Source organism: Lepisosteus oculatus, chromosome 1, assembly GCF_040954835.1.
Source record: "Lepisosteus oculatus isolate fLepOcu1 chromosome 1, fLepOcu1.hap2, whole genome shotgun sequence".
NCBI classification, from domain to species: domain Eukaryota; kingdom Metazoa; phylum Chordata; class Actinopteri; order Semionotiformes; family Lepisosteidae; genus Lepisosteus; species Lepisosteus oculatus.
In genome coordinates, this window is record NC_090696.1 from 27,260,773 (window position 1) to 27,281,346 (window position 20,574).

Genomic DNA, 20,574 nt, shown 5'->3' on the forward strand with positions numbered 1-20,574 from the left:
AATCTTCAGCACTTTTCCTTACAATTTGCAATTACTTTTCTCTTGACTCACCTACTGTCAGGTCCGGTGCAGGAAGTTTGGAGATGTATGCATCCTTTTCACCTTTGATACGGTGAGATCTGAGGTGAAAATGAGTATTAGATCAGCACAGAAGCTGACAGGGTTAATCAATGAGTTTCAAACAAGTCTGTCATTCCTTCCAGCTTTTTTTCTGCCACTTTTGTTTACACTGTGCCATCTGTGAAGGGTATTATGGATATATATATTCGAACTCTCTGCTAGTGCCCCTGTAATTCAATATGACTCTTAGTATTCTATCCTCTAACAGGTTTTCCATCTAGAAAAACAGCAACTGACTTGTCCTGGATTTCTGTCACGGTCCTGTTGTCTCTGTTAGTTAGGCTCTAGATAGTTCGTTGCACCTGCTGCAATAGTAAGATTGTAACAAACTACAGTATATCGACCTTTACATTTTAGGAACATAAAATACAAGAATATTAAAAAGGTTATGAATGAGAGGAAGCTGTCTGACTTATCCAGTCCATCTTGTAGTTAGTAATCAATACAAAGATCTCATCCAGCTGCTTCTTCAGAAAAGCTAGGGTACTGGCTTTAATAGCACCGCTGAGTAATTTGTTCCATGCCAACACAACTGTTTGTGTAAAGAAGTGCCTCCGATCCTTGATTTTAAATGCCTTTCAATGAAGTTTACACTTGTGTCTATGCTCAAGACTGAAGAGGTGTGAGCTTTTATCCTGTCAGCCAGAACATTCCACCAATCTCAGTAATGCATCTGATTAATTTTCTGATTACTTTTCTCTGGACTGATTCTTTTTTTAAAACATATTTATTCATTCTCTTTCGGAAATACATAAAACGCATTTCATAAGTCAATGCTATAATATGAGTGCGGTTTTTTCATTTAAATGTCTGTAAAACTTACAGATTTTTACTGCCATTGTTTTTAGATTTCCATCTTTTGTATTGTGCTGTGAGAACAAAATACCAGAAGAAAGCCCTCAGACTTTTAAATACGATCTGTTTTGTCCAAGCCTGTTTTGACACATGGAAGTTCTTAACTGACGTTTGGGAGGGAGAGACAAATATTAAGAATTGTTGTAAATCATAATTATTCTAGTCAACATTTCTCACAGCTATATACAGTTCCTGAAATGCAGATCTTTTATTTTTGTATTTTACCTCATGCTTCCCTCCTCCACCCCATCTTCACCTGTGCAGCTCCTCCTCAGCTCACTCCTGTCTGTGTGGGGGTCCAGCACCTGCCCCAGGTCGTCCTGCGGCCAGGCCGGTGAAGGCAGATCTCTCCATATGCACCCCTCATTAAACATCCTCAAATGTGTCTCATCCTTGGGTGTCTTGTTCCTTGGGAACTGTCGACTGCTCTCGGTCAGACCAGAGGGTGAGGAGTTTACAGTGAAACCCTTTAGAAACTGTATGTTCTGCTACATTAGTTAAAAAGGGGAAGGTTAAAAAGAATGTTTACTTTTTCTTAATATATATAATTTGGAAGTTGAAATGCATTATTGCTGTGATTGTAAAGGGCAAATTGTTATGTCATTATGTCATTTTAAAGCAGGCCATTTTGTAATGTCCACAACTGCTTTTCCAGAGTTAAGTGGCCTAAATGAGCAGCATCCTTCTATGTTCATTCTCATCATTTGCTCGTAAGGTTCAGTGGATGTGTGGCTGTTTGTCAAGATCTGAATATTAGGGGAGAGTTATCAGATTCTTAATTTCATCAGCACACAAATGTGTCAACATCTGTGCCAACCTGAGGACTAATCTCATCATATTTAAGGAGCTAAGGGAGTATTGGGATGGAACAATTCCTCCTGGACCCTGCTCATCCCTTTCAACCAGAAATTCCAGACTAATCATCAAGTATGATGACAATGGACACTTTGCTGTAGTAGGTTTTATCTCTGGGGAAACCCAAACTCTCTACTTCAAGACTTCATTTGATGGAGCAGGGATACCATTCTCTTTCTAAATTCCTGTAAAGGGTTTCTCCTCTAGCCTATCAGAAATGACCATTCTATTTTAATTTGCGCAGAAATTCTACATTTCTCCTCCTTATCTCTCGTGTGAATGGGTGCTGAATCAAAATAGCAGCTGGAAACCGCTCCTCAGATTAGTGCTTTGGGGAGACTTGCCAGATGAGACTTGCCATATATGTGCAAGGGGTTATTTATTGATTTATTGCTGGTGTTTCAAACCCTGACTGTGAAACGGCTCTGTGAAATTAAATGTTTAGTGCAGTCAAAGCTACTACTCCCCCTAGTGGTGTCTATGTGCAGAAATTGCCAGGGTTTGCAGAGTGGAAACCTATAAAATGCACATTTACTGAACAGAAAACAACACTAAGTTTTTTTGAGCATGCTAAGAACTTTAATAGATCAATATTGCTGAGAAACAACCAGATGCTTTCTCGATAAACCTAGCTTTATTTACATTATCATTTTTTTACATAAAAAGAAACTTTAAATAACTTCTGCTTAGCTACTTAAATAACAGTAATGAGAAACGTTTATGCTATTCACACAATGCTGTCTCAGCAGCCCAAATAAAAGCTTCACATTAAGTGCTAAACTTCCACAGAGTTTAATCTTACAGCATGAATTCAATCATGTATTAAACCAGGTATAGCTGATAGCATACATACGTATAAAAAACATGTAAAAAACAACTCTGCTTCAGTTTGAATTCTCATTAAGGAAATTTTAAACAGCATTATGATAAAAAATATTTTTTTGCAGTCTGTAAATTAAATTGGTCTTCCCAAGAAAAGTTGAATCACGCAAATCTTACATTATGGCCAAGTGAAATAACACTCAGTCCTATGGGAGCTGATAATGTAACAAACACATAGTACCACTAATTTTTACACCATCCAAGTTTTTCTTAAGATGAATGGTGGCAAAGTATTGATCTGGTTCTTCTAAATAACTTCATACTTTGAGGAATAAAGGCAAAGAAATTATATCTGAGCTTAACTCAACATTCAAGACTGAGGTTTACAACTTGAATGCAGTATAAATATGTCGTACTGGGTTAATAGTGCCTATTTCTGTTTCTAATCATTTCAATACAATTCCATCTTTCTGTACTGAAATATATAAATATACTTCACTATATACTTGTGAATGCTCCACAAGGTTTTAAAATGCTTTGCAGTGTGCTTACTTTTAAATGCCGCAATTTATAAATGATATGACATTTAATTTAAAATTTAATCAGAAATTGCAGTTTGCTTAAAGAGTTGTAATGAAGTGCAATAAGAAAAGCAGTAAATCACAATCAGCTGACGGTGTTTATGGTTTGCATGGTGAAATGTGTGCCCAAAAACATACATTCTGGTCAAAGACGTGGCAGGGATCTGTTTACAGGGAAGTTAAAAACTCAGAACATAGATACAATGTATTATATGCTGCAAGTACATTCAAGATCGAACATGCTGTGATTACAGTTGAGAAGAGGTATATAATTCTAGCCTAGAAATGACTTTAAAAGTGTGGAAAAAATAAAGAAGCATGTAAAGAAAAAAAAACATTCAGTGGGCCTTCTGTAATGCCTCCTTACGGAAGATGGGAAGTTTTGTCACCTCAGAATCTATCCCTTTTCTTGTTGACAGATTTTAAGATCCAGAAATTCTGATATGAAAAATCCCTAAAGCACATTTATACTGGCTTAGGATTCATCTGCCTGTGGAAAAAAAGTCTGTTTCTTTACACTCCTGTTTATTATATAGAATGCTTTTTTTGAAATGTAAGAACATGTAAAAGAATAAAACCACAGATAGATCATAGAAAACTACTACTTTACCGGTTTGCCACTAAACATTTTTTGAAAATATGGTGAAAACGTCCCAAACCTAGTAAGCTTTTTAAAATTGATCCTAAGTAGCCCATTTTCTATATCTTGGTGTGCTCTGCTGACTAGAGGCTTTCATTGTAGTTATACATATACCATACACACGTGTCAAATATGGAAGATTTAAAAATAAAGTACAAAATAGTACAACTAATTCTTTAGTGATGCAGATGTACACAGCAAAGACAGAAGAGGTTAAAAGTGTCATACATTTCTTTGTACTCAGTGTTACACTATTCATGTCTTTAAGCATGCATTTCATTTACATTATGCATATTTCCTGAACGAATGAATTATACAGTTGAAAAAGGTCTCCTACATATTCTAAAAATACATTGTAAGTGAATAAAATAAAAAAAACAATGACTTTACAACTATCTGACCTCACTCACCTTTCATATATTAATACAACTTTTAAAATAAAAAGTCTATAAAATCATAAAGAATCTGCTTATTACTTTTAAGCTAGAAGTTTTTTTCCTCCTGTACTATGTGAAATAAACACCTTCTGATTTCTGTAAAAGAAGCTGAGCTGTTTGCTTTTAATGGTCAGTAAACAACTGGGAGAAGCAGATACAGGGCTTGAGCTCTTGAGCAGATTCCTGCTGGTGGGACTGTGAAAAGTAGACTTTTCTGAGTGCTGAAATGTCAAGCCAGTGCAGGTATTTAGTTTGTGTTAAGACCTTATTCAATATCAACATTACAGGATGCACATTAAAAGTATTTAAACTGGACATATGCAAATGGTTTGTATATTGTTTCATTTAAATGAGGTTCAACTGGGGAGCTAGAAAGGAACAAAGTTAATTCCACAATGGAAAGTACATAATGAAGAAACAATGTCCCAGCTGTTGAGATTTCATCAGCTAAAAGGACTCACAAGAGAAATTGTGTCTTTCTACATTTCAGCATGGAACCTCTACTTTTTCCATTCCAATTAGATCTCTCAAATAATCTGTGAAATTTACGACAAATTGAGATCAACAGCATACAGTAGGTAGAACATTACTTTTTCAAAGCTTTTCTTAAGCACAGAAAAACAGCAGCTTTAAAAAAAACAACCTGTCTAAAATACAGCTTGGACAGTTTATTTTATACTAGGATGTTCTCTGAATTGATAGTGATATTTAAAAATAAAATCTTAACAAAATTAAGGCACCATCATGAAATCTGTTTAAGTTTTGATTTCCACTTATTTTTGCTGTACTTTTCTAATTTCGTCTCCTTGAAAATATTGTACTGTACTCTTAACATTCACAAAATTTCATTTGCTTGATATTCACATTTGATGTTACTCTCAGACAACTTCAAAAGAAGGAAAAAAATACTTTTTGGACCAAATACAAGTGGTTGCTAAAACACTTAGTAGTGTGTACCACAACACTGATACAATTATTTTATTTACCTGTTTAATTTTAACTTTAGTAGTCAAACATTTGATTTACTTGTATTTAAACATTTATCTCAGGCTGTAATTTATGTCAAGCCAAGGTGAGGGAATTTCACTGAGGTATGCCAGACATTTTTTTAAAAAAGAAAGAGAAAACATTTAAATGAAGTGGTTGCTTTTAGTTCTTTAATACGGAGACAGTGCCATCTCTGAAATGTCAGTAAACAATTTTTGTATTCAAGAACCCTGAAATTTAGCACGGAAGGCAGACATTCAAAGCCTTTTCAAGTTTTGCTATGAGTTTTTCTATGTCCTAAGGCACACTCAAAGTCAATAATTCTTCTGCTTTGATACGACTTGAATTTGGTATGGATGTCTGTAGTGAGAGCAGAGTCTTTCTGATGGAAGCCTTAAGAATTCATGGGAAAACCCAGAAAGGCTTCTTGTAGCCTTGCAATTATAGACGTGAGAAGTGAAAAGTTAACTTGTTTGATTTCTAATTAACTTTAAAAGGGCTGGGGCCCCCAGCATAATGAGTTTGTAGATTTCAATGCATTTTTTTCATTTATGATCTCAGTAGGGGTGCAGAGCTAATAATAAGACCTCTACAGAGTTTATCTTAAAAGAACATTTTTTCCTTCAGTGTAAGAGTTAATAGACCACACTGAGAACTCTCTGAATTCCATTAAGACTTGTTGTCAACCAGTCCCACCAGAAAGAACTGCCATGAGATGAAAAAATGGCTTATAGTGTAATTGAGTGCCTTCACTCTTAAACTGAAGGCACCCCAGTTTTTAAAGGAGGGGAGAAATGCAACAGTTTCATTGTTCCTGCTGCTTTCTGAGATCTGTTTTGTCAAGTCTGTTATGAGAATCAGAATGTACTGTAGCTTATCAACTGGTCCATCGTGGAGCCGAAAGTGAAAAAGGTGTCTGGCAGTCAAGATGAACTATTGAATCAATGAAAGAAAGATAAGACCGGGGTTTCTTCAAGCAGTCTGAGGAGAAGGAAACATGAAGTCCAATTAGCCTATACGATATAGCTAGTCAGGTCCAGCAGGTATGATGTCATGTCAATGATCTGGTCTAGGATTCCTTCTCTGGTTTCTTGTCCAGCGCTGTGATCTGTTTGCTCACACTGTGTTCCTGAGTAGCCTTTCTTACAGAAGCATTTGTTTGGCTTAATGCATACACCACCATGACGACACACTGGGTCACATTTGGCTGAAATAAATACACAAATAAAAAGTCAGATCAGTCAGATAATAATGAGCATGCTCATTATTAAATCTTATTTCCAAAATAAAACAAGATTTAATAATGATTTTAGCCTGATGTAAACAGCAAATTTAAATGCACATGGTGCTTTTTCAATACACTTATTTCTTCATTACCTTCTTCATTGCTCTTCCATCTGTATTTTTTTTTAAAGTGGACACCCAGTTCAATTAGATTTTCTATTCTCATTTCATCCTTTATTTAACCAGATATGTCCTAGAGAAATAAATCTCATTTACAGTGATGAACGTGCTAAGAAACTTATACCACTGAACAACACAGAACAATAAAAAGACAAGATCAGTTTAAAATGCAAGAAACGGAGTTAGCAGTTGCAAGCATTAATCTAGAAGGAGACATCTTCAGATACAAAGCTAGATAGTTTACTTTGTATTGCATTCCAGTTGTTTTCTGTGGGCAATTAAAAAATGTGCTCAGAGTTACTTGAAACAAGAGGCCTAGAGCTCAAACGCCAAAGTTTAACAGTTGAAAAGACTCACAATAAAACAGATAGGCCACAAAACATGCATATATCCCCAGTTTCTGTTCCTTCTGGGTTTTTCTTGCAGTCTATAATGCCTCCAAGTATATATTTATTTAAAGATTTAGTCCCAATTTCTCAGATTGGTTATTAAATCTTGGTTAAAACCAGTCAATTAACGGTATCACAGCAGTTGTGAACTTTGTGAAAGTACTATATGGTTGCCAACCACTGGTCTCACGATTTGTGACAAACAAACAGCCCTTCCCAGTCACTAGTCACTGTAAGCAAAAAAGAGAAATTTGGTCTCCAAACAGCCAAAACAGGAGTAAGGTTTTCTCAACTTGCATATATATTTTAAACAAAGCCTCATTGTCGAGCCTCATTGTAGATTTGGCGGTGCAGAACACAGTGATCACATACAAAACAGAGGACCAGATCAGCATAAAGTTAAAATGTTTCTTTTTCCAATGGATAGTCAACTAACAAAGATGGGTAACAAACATGGGCACTAAAGTCGGTTCAGCACAAATGAATAAGTACAGGTTGTGTTGCAGACATTTCATAGCAGAAATGTTCAAACATAATCTGCATGCAGAGTTAACAAGTAAGTATTTATCGGCAAAACCCATCTCAATGTCGATGTGTTAAATTAGATAAAGTATCTAAAAAACATCGCCTTGTATGTGTCAGTTTCATAACAGTATATACAAATATATAGTGACATCAGAGCTTTCTAGAAAAATCATAATTATGTTTAAGAACTAAAGCAAAGATGTACAATCAAATGAAAGACTAAAAGCGATATTTCTAATGGATTAAAAGAGATGTATTCACAAGCCCGCTTATTTCCAATATAATAGGGCCCGTTCATGTCACTGGATGTTTTGTTGCCTCACAGGCAATGATGTCAATATGGTGCTGCACACTTCTGGAAATTTCTTCTATTTTTGTAATGGAAATAGTATCGTGAACTTTGTACATTCAATGTGGTTTGAAATGAATTCATCAATGCCGATACAGTTCCCCTTTAACTACAACCTCGACACATTGACTGGAACTAGAGACAAGGCCCTATCTGAGATGTGCTTTGTCTTTCCTCTCGTCTTCTAATGGCCCAAATTCGGTTACTTCTTTTCCCTTTACTTTTGTGGGCAAGAGGTGTGAACACGCGTGGAATGATACTGTCGACTTAGTTGGTAAATTGTTACAGGTATATGTTGTAAGGCAATCACACATATGGAAAAAAAAGTCTGCTAACTTTTCTTTCCATTTAAAAAAATAGAAACAGAAGAATCCGCCTCAAGTAACAGGCTGCTCCTGAATCCACACACACACGCCTCACATAAAAAAGCCCAAAACAAGTTACGATCTGCAGCCATCAAAAAAAGTCTAGTGAACCTCCAAGTGGGCAGGCACCGGCAGCCCTGTGAAAGAAGCAGTGGGGTTTCCGATCTCACAGCTGTGCGATGGCACTTGGGACAGTCTCCTCTCCCTGCCCTAAAGGTAGATGGGCAGCTACTGTACGACTTCAAAAAGCCGGACTCACCCACTCTGCAGAAGTCCCCCTCCCAGCCTGGGTTGCAGCAGCACCTGCCTGTTGGGGTGCAGTGGCCGTTCTTGCAGAGGCGAGAGCACTCCGTGAGCAGCAGAGCGGGAGGGCGCGCCCGGCGCCTGCACTCTTCCGGGACCCGGGGCCTGGACACACAGAGGGAGCGGCGCAGGAGCTGCGTGAGCAGAGCTCTGGAGGCCCTCCAGCTCCTGGGCTGTTTCCAGCACGCGGCGCCTTGCTCAAGCCATTGAGCGTGCTCGGACTAACTAATGCAAAGCTCGCGCATAGAAATAGAGCGGAGATGTTGACACCTTTTCAACAAATAATTTTAATGCATGTTTTTTTTTTAACATGATTATACAGTTAAGGCTGACTAATCCAGATTTCTATTGTTCTTGTCTGCTTTGGAGGGGATACAAAGTGAGGTATTGTGCTTTGCATACTATCATTCTCAGAAGAATAATCTCCTAATAATTAGATTAGTATATGTCTAGGAGAATAATTTAGTGGGAGGTAAGAGTGAGATTGCTCTTGTAAAGTAAGAGCATAAAGAAATGTATGCCTAAATTGTACCTACAGCACAGATTCTTAAACACATCAGATGAAAACAGCCTGGAAGTGACACTGAGCACATTGTTTGCCTTTAAATTATCATTTTTTTCAGAATGAAAAAAAAAACACTGTTTTTGTGCGACACATTCTACTTAAGGAGTGGTGTATTTCCAATCTTATTGTCTTAATATTCGACTGCAAAACACCATGTAATGCCAAATGCTGTCAAAAACTGTCCGTGACAAAATGCTGTTTAAAACAATCAACCTTAGTCTTCCTTTAACAAATGCGGTGTCCTTACATTCTGTATTACTGATTAATAAAAAGAAACAACAAAAACTCTGAAATACTTTTGGCATTCACTGACATTGATTTTCAGGGGAATATTGAGTAATTCCACATCAGTGGTATAAAGCAGTGCTGCTGTCTTGAGAAGGCCTGAAAGTAATACAGAAAATAAATAGAATGTGTTCATAAAAGAACACATCTTTGCTGAGCTGTGTTTTTTTCTGCCACCAAAATACTAAAATACTTGAATTAATTCAGCACAAAAAAAAACAAAAATCAAACAGTTAAGATATAATATTGTACAGTAAAAACAAAACAAAACTAAGCATTCTCATCCATTTGGTATTATACCAAGTTGATGCCACATGAATTAAATGAGAAAAATAGTTACTCTTTGATATTTTTAACAGCTGAATAAACTCTTTAAAAATAACACTGTAGTACATTAATACATCCCACATAATGAAATGCAGTTCCTACCGGGCTATGTTCTTTTTTAAGTTGCTGAACTGTTAATGTATCCAGCAGGCACATACTGTAATTAGACTCCAGCTAATAGTAGCAATATGGGAAATGGAAAGTGAAGTGCTCTTAACAAGTTCACATCCTGTGTACATTACTGTGATAAATACATGGGAAAGTTGTGCTTGTGTACATACAAAAGCCTAGTGGTAGAGTGCAAAAGAACACTCTGGTTACACGATCTACTTGTAAACAATACTGACCACAGAGTATTTTATACAGAGGGTCTCCAATATAGTTATTTCCACCTGAACTGTGGAAACATTTTTTAAACAAACCAAACAATAACATCACATTGATTTACTAAATGTTTTTTTTATGCTCAGATTGAATCGTTGCCTGGTATTTAAATAAATCATCTATATTCCAAACTATTTTGTTTCACACACACACATAACCCTCTCATTGCAAGGAAGTAATTTAGGTTAAATTACAGTTTATTGTTTATAATGAATGGTAATTTAAGTCCCGCAGTGTTATTACTGAGGTTAGGTAATTTTTATAATACCTGACGCTCGTTATGATTATCAAAAGATAACACATTAGTGTTCTCCTATGCATCTTAGCCTATTTCTAAAACTAACAGTACTTGAAAACCCAAACTCTTGATTATTTTAAAAGCAATCTATTTCTTTCTGACAAATTACCACTTTGGTGAAGATAAAAATAAACCCTGTGAATGTGTGCTGTTTCCACACAAGTCTGGCATCAGTATCTGAGGAGAAACCTGGATTTGGCTTTGAGCTGTTTCATTGCAGCCACACTGACTGGCCACATTGTAGGGATTTGTTCCCATGCTCTGCTCTGGCTTTCCACACATATGTGTTTTTTGGGGGGGATAAATACTTATTGCATTTGTTGGGGTAATGGGGTTTTGTCATGATAGGTAGTGCGGCATTAAAAAAAAGCAATGTCCCCAGAGAGTTCTTTAACAGTGTTAATAGCACAGAGGTCAACACAACTACTAAACAGTTTGCATTACTGTCAGGGTGGCCATGAAAACAACACCTGCTGTAAGACTACTTGACAAAGCAGCTGGGTCAACAGGCACTGTGGGAATTTATCAACTTTGGGGGGCCACTTGCATAAAACACAGACTGATAAATTAAAGGAGGGCTGGCTGATTAGGTTAAGACTGTCCTGTGCATGGCTCTTTTGGAAATGAATAGGAGAGAAAGAAATCAGCTGCTTTCATGCTGGAATGCATAAAAAACTATTGTTCTAGTCAGGAGACACTTCAGCAATGTGCACACACAGCCTCATGGTGCCCACAAGGGAAAACTGCAACTTAAAGCTATATAAATGGCATGAAGACACCAGGTCATTTTCAGAAAACAAATAGCTTATTTATCAGACATTTAGGTCTATGCCAATGTTTTCATCAGTTGGCTGAATGTTTTCATCAGTTGGCTGAATGTTTTCATTAATTCTTGTACGTGTCTAGAAAAACTAACAAATAAATAACAACAAAAAATAACTTAGTGCACTACTGTAAGATGAGTATATAAATGAGGAAAATTATTGCAATATTTGATTTTTTTTTTTAGAAGCAAACACCTTTCAAAATCACTTTTGACACATTTAGAAGGCTTTTCTTATGTGGGGAGGGGGGAATTAGTATTAATAAAGCTCATTGCATTTTTAATATAGCAGTGTATAGCGCTGGGGCCCTGGGGTGCTGTCTGCGTGTCTGTGTGTTCTCACTGTGTTTGTGTGAGTTTATTCTGGGAGCTTCAGTTTCCTCCCACAGTCCAATGCTGGCAGGTTAATGGTCTTCTGGGAAAACTGGCCCTGTTGTGAGTGTGTGCATGTCTCGTTTCTGTCCCTGTGTGTGTGCCCTATAATGGACTGGTGTCCATCACACCGTTTTATCCAATTCAGGGTCACAGGGGAGCTGGAGCCTGTCCCAGCCTTGAGCCTGCTGCTTGCTGGGATAGGCTCCCCCGTGACCCTGAATTGGATTAAACGGTTAGAAAATGGATGGATGGGTGTAAAGTTGAGGCTTTTTTCTTTTTTTTGTTATCTAGTTCTATTGTTAAAGCCTTTCAATGGTTTCTTCCATTGTGTAAATTGTACAAAATAATTTACTGCGTATTGTTGCTCTAGGCCAATCAGATGCTTAGACCAATCTTGCTGTTGAGCTCTGTGAGACATGCACAGCAGTGCTCATCTTCTCCTTAACAACTTTGGTGACCCTCAGAAATAAGAGGTTTTTGGTGATTAATTTGGGTTGTAGTTTCATGGTGTCAAGACTCAAGAACCCTGGACAATGTCATTTCCTCCTTCTGTAACTAATGTGTAATATAATATGGTCCATTGAATGTTGGGAAAAGTTTTAGTCTCTTCTGAAATTCCTGTAACCACATGCTTTCAAGTCGGTGGGCAAATAAGCTTGAGTAAATGAAAAAATATATATATATATTCTTGTGGATACGCACATTTTAACCACAGCTGCAATCTAAAGCACATACACTATACTGGCTTTACACTATCAGCTACCAATCCTGTCTGACCCAAATAACATTCTTTCAAACTATTTTTTATTAGTTAATGTCTATATTATATGTATGTCTTGATGATTTTTACAGATAATATCAAAGTGATAGAAAAAAATAATTTCCTATAAACTCACATAAGATACTCATAATCTCTGATTTAGTCCCAGGTTACAGTATATAATTAAGTACTCTGCTGAAATCTGCACTTGTGTTTTATTATTTAAAGCTTATTCTGTTACGTAAGGTTTTAATGTGGAATATGGTAGTCAGTACTGTCTTTGCCACTTTGTTTCTCATCAAGCCTAAATTAAAAGCTTTCCCTTTCCTTTCTGAGATTCAGCTTCAATGCTAGGAATGAATAAAAACTGTTAATGACCATAGCTCACAGGGGAATCACGACTGCGTGTGGCAAAGCAATTGAGATAAGGAATTTTCAATGAAGCATTCAGTGTCTTAATCAGACATTACATTGGTTTAATTATAGGAAAACACTACAATCCACTTTTAAAGCTTCAGAAAATGTTTTAGCTCCATATGAAATGGGCATAACTAAACAGTGCTTTAAGGCATTTAAAATATTTTAATTGTTTTTCCCAGTCAACGGTCAACATTTTTATACACATGGGATGTAGATCCATATATTTTTGAAACATGGCGGCCTATTTATATTCTACTTTACTCTGCTGACAAACAAATAAGTACGAATCAAGTTGGTTATGTGGGGAAATGTTTACTGAAATGTCCCAGAAGTTTTAAGTCATTTTTTCTCTCTCTGCGTGCACCCAGATAGTTATGATCAAAACATTATGTGCATGTTAGCTTCCAATCACCCCCAAACACGCAACACACAAACATGTAAAGGCTCCATTGGGAGGTCCAGTGTTCCAGGTATATCACTACAAGACCACCCTACTTGATCAGGCAACGTGAACACAAAGCCAAGGTCAGGCAAGTGAGCCCCCTTGTAATTAAATACTAATAATGGGTTTGATGTGTAAAATTAACTCAGACCCACAGACCAACAGACTAAACAACCCAATAGATGGTGGAAAGAATTGTTCTTTGGAAAATGTTGCAATGCCAGAAAACATAAATAAAAAGTAGCACAACGGCCTTGACTGGGAACTGCAGAAACATCTGCGCTCTAATTAATTGCATTAGACTTGGGTGGCACTGTCATCACCTAGAAATAATTAGCAAGGGATCAATTTCTATTGTAATTTACACAAAAAAACTTCCAAGACACTTTAACCCCAAAAGGGTAGATTCACTTTTGGGAACTTTAGAAAACAGCTTTTCCTCATTTAGTTCAGCTTTGTGGATTCAGTTAAGTTCATTGATATGGTGAATGCCTTCAGCATTAGTAAATTCTTAATTTGTTCTTTCACCCCACTGGATGAAAAGAGAAAATGAATCACTACTGTACACTTACGGAATTCATATCCATTGTGCTTTTTTATAAAATCAAAGAGTGACTTTTTAAAATTATGCTAGTACTTAATTGTTGAATGACAATTTGGAGTATAGACCTTGTAAATGTTCTCTGACTGCATCTACAGTGAAATGGCCTGTCATACCACGTGCCTGTGTTACTCAGATGAGTGAATTTAAAGTCTGATCAGCCTTCACCCATGAATTGCACCAAATAATAATGTAATTTATTGTGATGTAATAGAATCACAAAATGCTGATGTTTTTGTGTTAGCCTTAGCATGGATAATGTATCTGGAATCATTTCAGTTCCAATATATGCTTGTTTCTTGAGAGTTTAGAAAATAATGAAACTACATACATCATAAATTACGTACAGTGGGTATGTATATATGGAAAGCCCAACAATTTTGAGTCCAGTTTAGTTGGCAATAGTCAAGGACTGAACCTGTGGCTAATTAACTGTACTTATTTGTATTGGCCTTACTGGGTAAGATACTTAGTGTAGGATGTTTTACAATAAATCAATATTCAATGTGCATGACCGGAACATCTGTCTGATTCTGTGACTCGAAAACAAACTGGTGTGATAGAAGGAAGCCTTTTCTTAGGGATCTGTGTCATATGAAGCAGAAAATGTTGAGGAAGTAAACACTATACGTACATTTTTTATAATTCATATTTCTCGCCTTCAACTGTTTTCAATTCTCTCTGCTGTTTTCCATTATGAAGCCAATGAAACACAAGTGTTGGTGGACATTGTTGGCTCTGTTCCTAGCACACACAAGACCACAGTCTCCAAGGCAGTACAGTACAATGGTAAACTTACCTTTTAGGGTCGACCAGTTTGTAAAGCTTCCCACTGTGTGACTGGGTCATACTTTTGCTGCTTGCCAGAATATATACCTCACCTGTGTGAGAGAACAGAAACATGAGTCAGCTTTCATTTGCTAGACAATTTCAAAATAATAGAGATGCACTACAGGACTCCTGGTTTGTGTCTATGGCTCTTATGGGATAGGCCGTGGCATGGCAGTAGCGTATGAAAAGAATAGCAAGACTATGCAGTAGCTGCAGTACAGCACTTGAAGGCAAAAAAAAAATTGTAAACACATGTTATTTGCCAAAAAAATCAGATTATCTCCCACTAGCAAATTCTGAACAAATGTTAGCTAGATCATTGAAACAAAGATCTGGCCAGAGTGAGAATTTTCCTCGCCTCCAAATTCTATTAAGCCCTAAGTCATTTGCTCAACATACTTTGAAAATCAAGTATTACATGGCTGTAATTAGTCAGTGAGGTCTTAGAACGAACAAGTTATATGCAGCTGGTGTGGTTAGATTCATGTGTTATTCCTTCAGACAGTGGCCAATTATCTTCAGCAGATACAGATGCTCTGATTGTCCGCTTTCTAAAGCTTTTAAAGTTCTGCCAAGGATTGACAAGCAATTCTAATACCTAATCTTATCCCTCTGTATCTATGTATAAAAAGAAACAGTAACTCATTGTATATAGTTACAAAACAGGGAGATCAGCAGGAGAACAGACTGGTTCCAGCTTGGGAGTTTGGAACAAGCTACCAACACTGACTTCACTTTTCAAGCAGTGTCTGGATGACATCCTTGGATCATTTAGCTACTGGCACCCAAATAATCATGGTCTGCGTGGCCATGTTTCGCAAACTTTCTTATATTCTTAAGAAATAGTGGAATCACTAGTCTAAGGTAAAAATGACACCTCACCATCTTTTGTGTAATGACATGTTCTCAGCTCTCAGTTTTAAATACACTTCCTTTAGTTATCCCATCTTGTCCTTTGTTTCATGTGTCAGCCCCGTCTATTGAGTTGATTTTGTCAATGGCTTTGAGGTTTTTGAAATATTGGATCATGTCCCCTAGTCGCCTTCTCTATTCAAGACTAAAATGGTTTAGTTTCCTTAGATTTTTCATAAACTGATTCTTCAATGTCAGCATTTTCAATCCTATATTTATAGTTTATATTTTTGCTTTTTGAACGTTACACTGCACACACCTTTCTGGTATTTTCCAAGTCTGCAATTTTGTTGAAATATTTTGTAATTTAATCTGCAGCTTCTAAAGAGCTTAGTTATCCTTCTAATTTGATATCAATTGCAAACTTTGATTAGTTTACTAACTATACTATAATCTAAAAGGGTGATATAAATTAGGAAGAGCAGAGGTCTTAGTACAGATCCTTGGGGTACTACATTGATTACATTAATTCAATTTGTTCATTCTTCTCCTAACTATACTCTCCATATTTTATTAGCACGTTCTTTATGTATTTTCTTGAATGCTTACCACCTACAAGTTGTGAATTAATTTTTAGGAGAAACACCTAAAAGGTTTCTGAAAATCCCCATATGCCACGTCACATCCCCTGACTGCATGCATTACTGCAGTTGCATGTTCAAAGAATCCAACAAATTAAGTAAACAAGAACTACCTTTTTCTAAATCCATTTTGTCTGCAATCTTAAATATATCAGCACAACAGTTTATATTAACAACTTTAATAACAATGCCTTGAGTACAAACTAAAATAAAAATATTTAAATTCTACATTAAAAATTAGATTAAATTACAAAACACTTAAAACAACCTAAACAGAAGACACATAGGTGAGTCCTTTGCCTTGGTTGGAAATTGTCTTGATGTGTTCTTTAGGAAAGTCACAGAATAGTACTGGGTGCGATATTTAAAGCTTTAATAGCTCATAGAAAATACATTGGAGATCAGATATCATTTTTTTTTCACTTGCTGGCAAGTTCTCGGATGCTGGCACAGAGAAATTAATCTTAATTGGGCAACGCCTTGAATCTCAGATTTAACCCTTTTAAATAGTCTAAATAAAGAAAAGAATACCAAAGGGAAAATTTAATACTTCTCATAATAGTGAGTTTGTTCTATAATTACATTCCTTTACAATGAAATAATTGTACAGTAACTTGAAAACCATAGGGGGATCTTAAACCATTCTCAAAAATTCTCAAAATGATTCATGTTGTTTATGGCTATTACACATTCTAAAATATGAATACCTTCCAATATTTCTCCATCAATCACTTTCACATTCAAAAAAGTTTAAATTCTGCCCAGGAATTTGTTTAGAAATATGACATCACCAATTAAAATGACACTTACTTTATTTGTTATTTTGTATTCAAATAAATCAAGTTTTAAGCATAAAACAAATCAAACAAATGTGCAAATATAATCAAAGCTGAAATAATTGAAAGGCAATGGTATCATAGAGAAAACAGTATATTGTATGTTCATAGGACAAACTGAAGAAAATTTCAGGAAAACATGATAAATTCTAAACATCTAAATTCATTATATCTATTTACTCCAGATACAGTACATTGTGTATATTGCATATTTGGCTGATTATATCACAAAAACAACCAAGTTTTTCTGAAATTCCTAAGTACATTGGAAATTCATTTTGTGCTCACCACAAAGACTTTGTAATTGATTTATAGGGAATGACCTGCCATCCTCAGTCACCTGACCAACCGGTAAGGAGAAAACAATTGGTTGACTTGCAGTTTAAAAACCAGGAAGCAGTGGCTTCCAAGGTTGTCTGATTTGCTGTCTGTGAACATAGGGCATATATTGTGTGGTGAGAGAATTCTGAGTCCTGTATTTGTGAGTTGTTTGGAAATCTACCAGTTAAAGCAGTTAAGCTGCCTGTAATAGTTAGGATAGTGAGTGAATTTGGAAGAATTTGAAGAAGTTCAAAGAGCTGTTTAGAGTTTGACTGATTTTTGTTTTTTAATTTTTTTGAGCTGTAAATGAAAGGGCACTAACTCTTTACCTTACTGCTGTTTTGTGTGTGTTTCACCTGGACCAGCCAATGAACATTCCTGTTTTATGACATCCAGCCCAGGGTGTGTCACAGTGACATAAATCTTAAGTTTAAAGTTCTTGTCTTTGAAGAGCAGAGTGACACAGAGCTAAGACCATGCTTACCTAACTCGTCTTCTCCAAATCCCAGGATGTGACCCACGAGAGAGCTGCCACAGGAGCTGCTGCTGCCAAAGCACAGGGTCTTCTCCTGCCAGTCCTGGCCCACTGAGGATCTCTGGAGGATTCGGAAGCTCCTGTACAAACACCCGATAAATCCCTGCTGTCAACGAGTGTATTATAGTCCATTCATTCGTTTATGATGTCACAAGACAACAACAAACCTGGCACTTCAGTTGATGAAAAACTGTCAAGTAATCTCTCACGGTTTATAAACTCCAGTGCAGTATTTATTTTTGAACACAAAGGTTTTTAATCTTCATCAATTTTTTCTAAGCTGTGCTTAAGTGAACAAATCTCCATTTACATATAAATATTGATCGTCATTTACATATAGTGTATATATAAATATGGTTTTATGTATATGTACTTTATGTTCAAGAAATAATTTATCTTGCTCTGAAGAGAAACTATGGAAAACCATACTCAATGTTGCAATATCGTAGCAACGAAATTCTCCATACTACAGTATATAGAACATGTAACCTAGAGGACTCTGTAAAAGTAGCTATCCAACAGTGGTGTTATTCTAACTGACCCTAGCATGACACAGACCTCAGAATTAAGGGTATGAGAAAATGAAGCTGTTTTTCAGGTCTACATTTTATTTTAATTTTTTTTAAAAATACGATTTAGATTTTCTTTTTTTTCTCAATAAGAAACACAGAGAAATCGAATGACTTTATACCATAATACATAATAGTTAATAGTTAATACCAACACCATAAAATTTACTATGTGCAATAATAAAAAGGCAAAAAATAAATATATAAATAAAAAATAAACATGAAATGTATCTCCAAATCATAGAACGGGAAACTATTTAATACTGTTAACACTAAAATAAAATAAAAATATACAACCTCTCTTTTCTTATTTCTTATCCTAGTGTGGCATAATATCTGCAAAATATTTGCTTCTTTTAGGCCAACCTTCCTAATTACAATCTAGTTTTTAAATCTATTGCCATGAGTTTAGTATTCAGTAAAATTAGACTTTAATGCACATTGAAATTCTTAGATCAATTAACTGAAAACCAAACCTTATTAAGACACTTTGCTAAGTTGAATTGTCTTACAAAATGTGGATTCTATGCAGCACTTGGAGAACAACTGAATGTAGGTTCAATATTCTGATGAAACATCGGTGATTCAATTTATAACTATATCTGTAAATGCATATGATTTGGTTGCTCAATGCATTATCAGAACTAAATACTGGGTGATGTTGAAGTGATAATGCCTTCCTTTGCAAATCATCACACACTTACCCATTTCTGTCCCCAAAGACAAAACTCCCATACAGCCTTCTTGATTGGCAGCCTCTATATATAAACCCACCAACTGGGGGTCCACTACTGGTTAATTTTAAATCGAAGAGTGAGGGCTCGTTTTCTGTAAAAGAAGTGGAACAGACTGCTGATATTTTCTAAGTTTGAAAGATTATTTTTTTCAATGTAAATGTGACCTTGTGTTCTCTTTAAGAGCACAGAAGGGTAACTGTAGACAGTTTTGCTTTTCTGGAGACTTGAGTACCCTTAACGTTGTTAGGAATGGTGTTATCTATGATCTTTATTGAAATATTTAACATCCATAATTCTGATGATGAAACTGAAATTCTACAATAAAATGGCAAAATGTAATGTCCAACCTGTAAATGATTCAATAGAAAATATGAACTTAACAATCATTTTCTTACAACACAACAAAAGTGGGGAGTTTTTGAATTATTATCATAGTCTCCTTCTAACATGGAAAACCTTAAACATAAAATTTAGGTATTGCAGAAAAAAACATTACACGTCTTTTAGAACATATAGCAAGAACATATGCAAAATTAGGCACCATAACCAAATTAATATACCCTGGATAAGTATTTCAATTCTATTGAAGGCACTCAACCAGCCCTCTCTTTTTTAGTCCAAACTGATTCCTGATATATCTGGAGTCAATCTTCAACACAAAGGATATAAAGCTGTCTTTTATAGACACAAGGGTTATTGAATAAGTTTGTTGTGGGTTTCTGCATAAGCAATGGTTGTATATTAAAACCAGTCCCAGAACTTAAAACATGCACATCTGCATAGAGATTTAACAAAAGCCAAGACTGCATTTATAGCAGACCAACTTAAAAGGACACCATGCCTGATTTTACTTAGCTTAGTCCCCAAAATGTGGCTGCTATAATTCAGTGCAGGTCACATACTTCCAATAGTAATGTAGTACAGACTTCACTTAATGAACCACATGGAGTGGCTAGCGATAAGCTCTTCTGAGGTTTAACGCTTTGATTAATTTTGCGCTGCGCATTAATTTGTCTGAAGCCTCTGGAATATGTGAAAAACACATAAAGGGAAATCAGATGAATATGAACAAATCACTCCTTCTTTTGTAAAACATTGTGGACATGTACATAGTTTGTATAGGCCTCAGTTAACAGGTTCTTTATCCCAGCACAAACACGGTAGGGCAGTATGGGGACCCCTGAGGCAAATAAGGAGGATACAAAAAGTAACAGAAAGAATTACAGTCAGATCTGGTTGTAAGTAAAAGGGATGCATTATTCTGCTTCCCTCAATGCCTTGGAAGAGATGATTCAATCCTGAAAATGTTTGACAGGACAACCTTCAACTTTGGACAAGTG

General features: G+C 36.0%; 1 protein-coding gene across 3 annotated transcripts in view; it reads right to left on the reverse strand.

Moving 5' to 3' along the window:
• Positions 1-5,445: 5,445 nt before the first annotated feature.
• Positions 5,446-20,574, reverse strand: part of hhip (hedgehog interacting protein) — a 43,582-nt gene continuing 28,453 nt past the window's right edge. For all 3 annotated transcript variants that reach the window (XM_015344726.2, XM_006629500.3, XM_015344727.2), the window contains 5 exons: positions 19,202-19,325; positions 17,878-18,008; positions 14,712-14,793; positions 8,589-8,737; positions 5,446-6,504 (listed from right to left, as the gene is read on the reverse strand). In XM_015344726.2, coding sequence (XP_015200212.2) covers positions 6,311-6,504; positions 8,589-8,737; positions 14,712-14,793; positions 17,878-18,008; positions 19,202-19,325 — 680 coding nt within the window. In that variant the 3' untranslated portion in view covers positions 5,446-6,310. The remainder of the gene's footprint in view (positions 6,505-8,588; positions 8,738-14,711; positions 14,794-17,877; positions 18,009-19,201; positions 19,326-20,574) is intronic.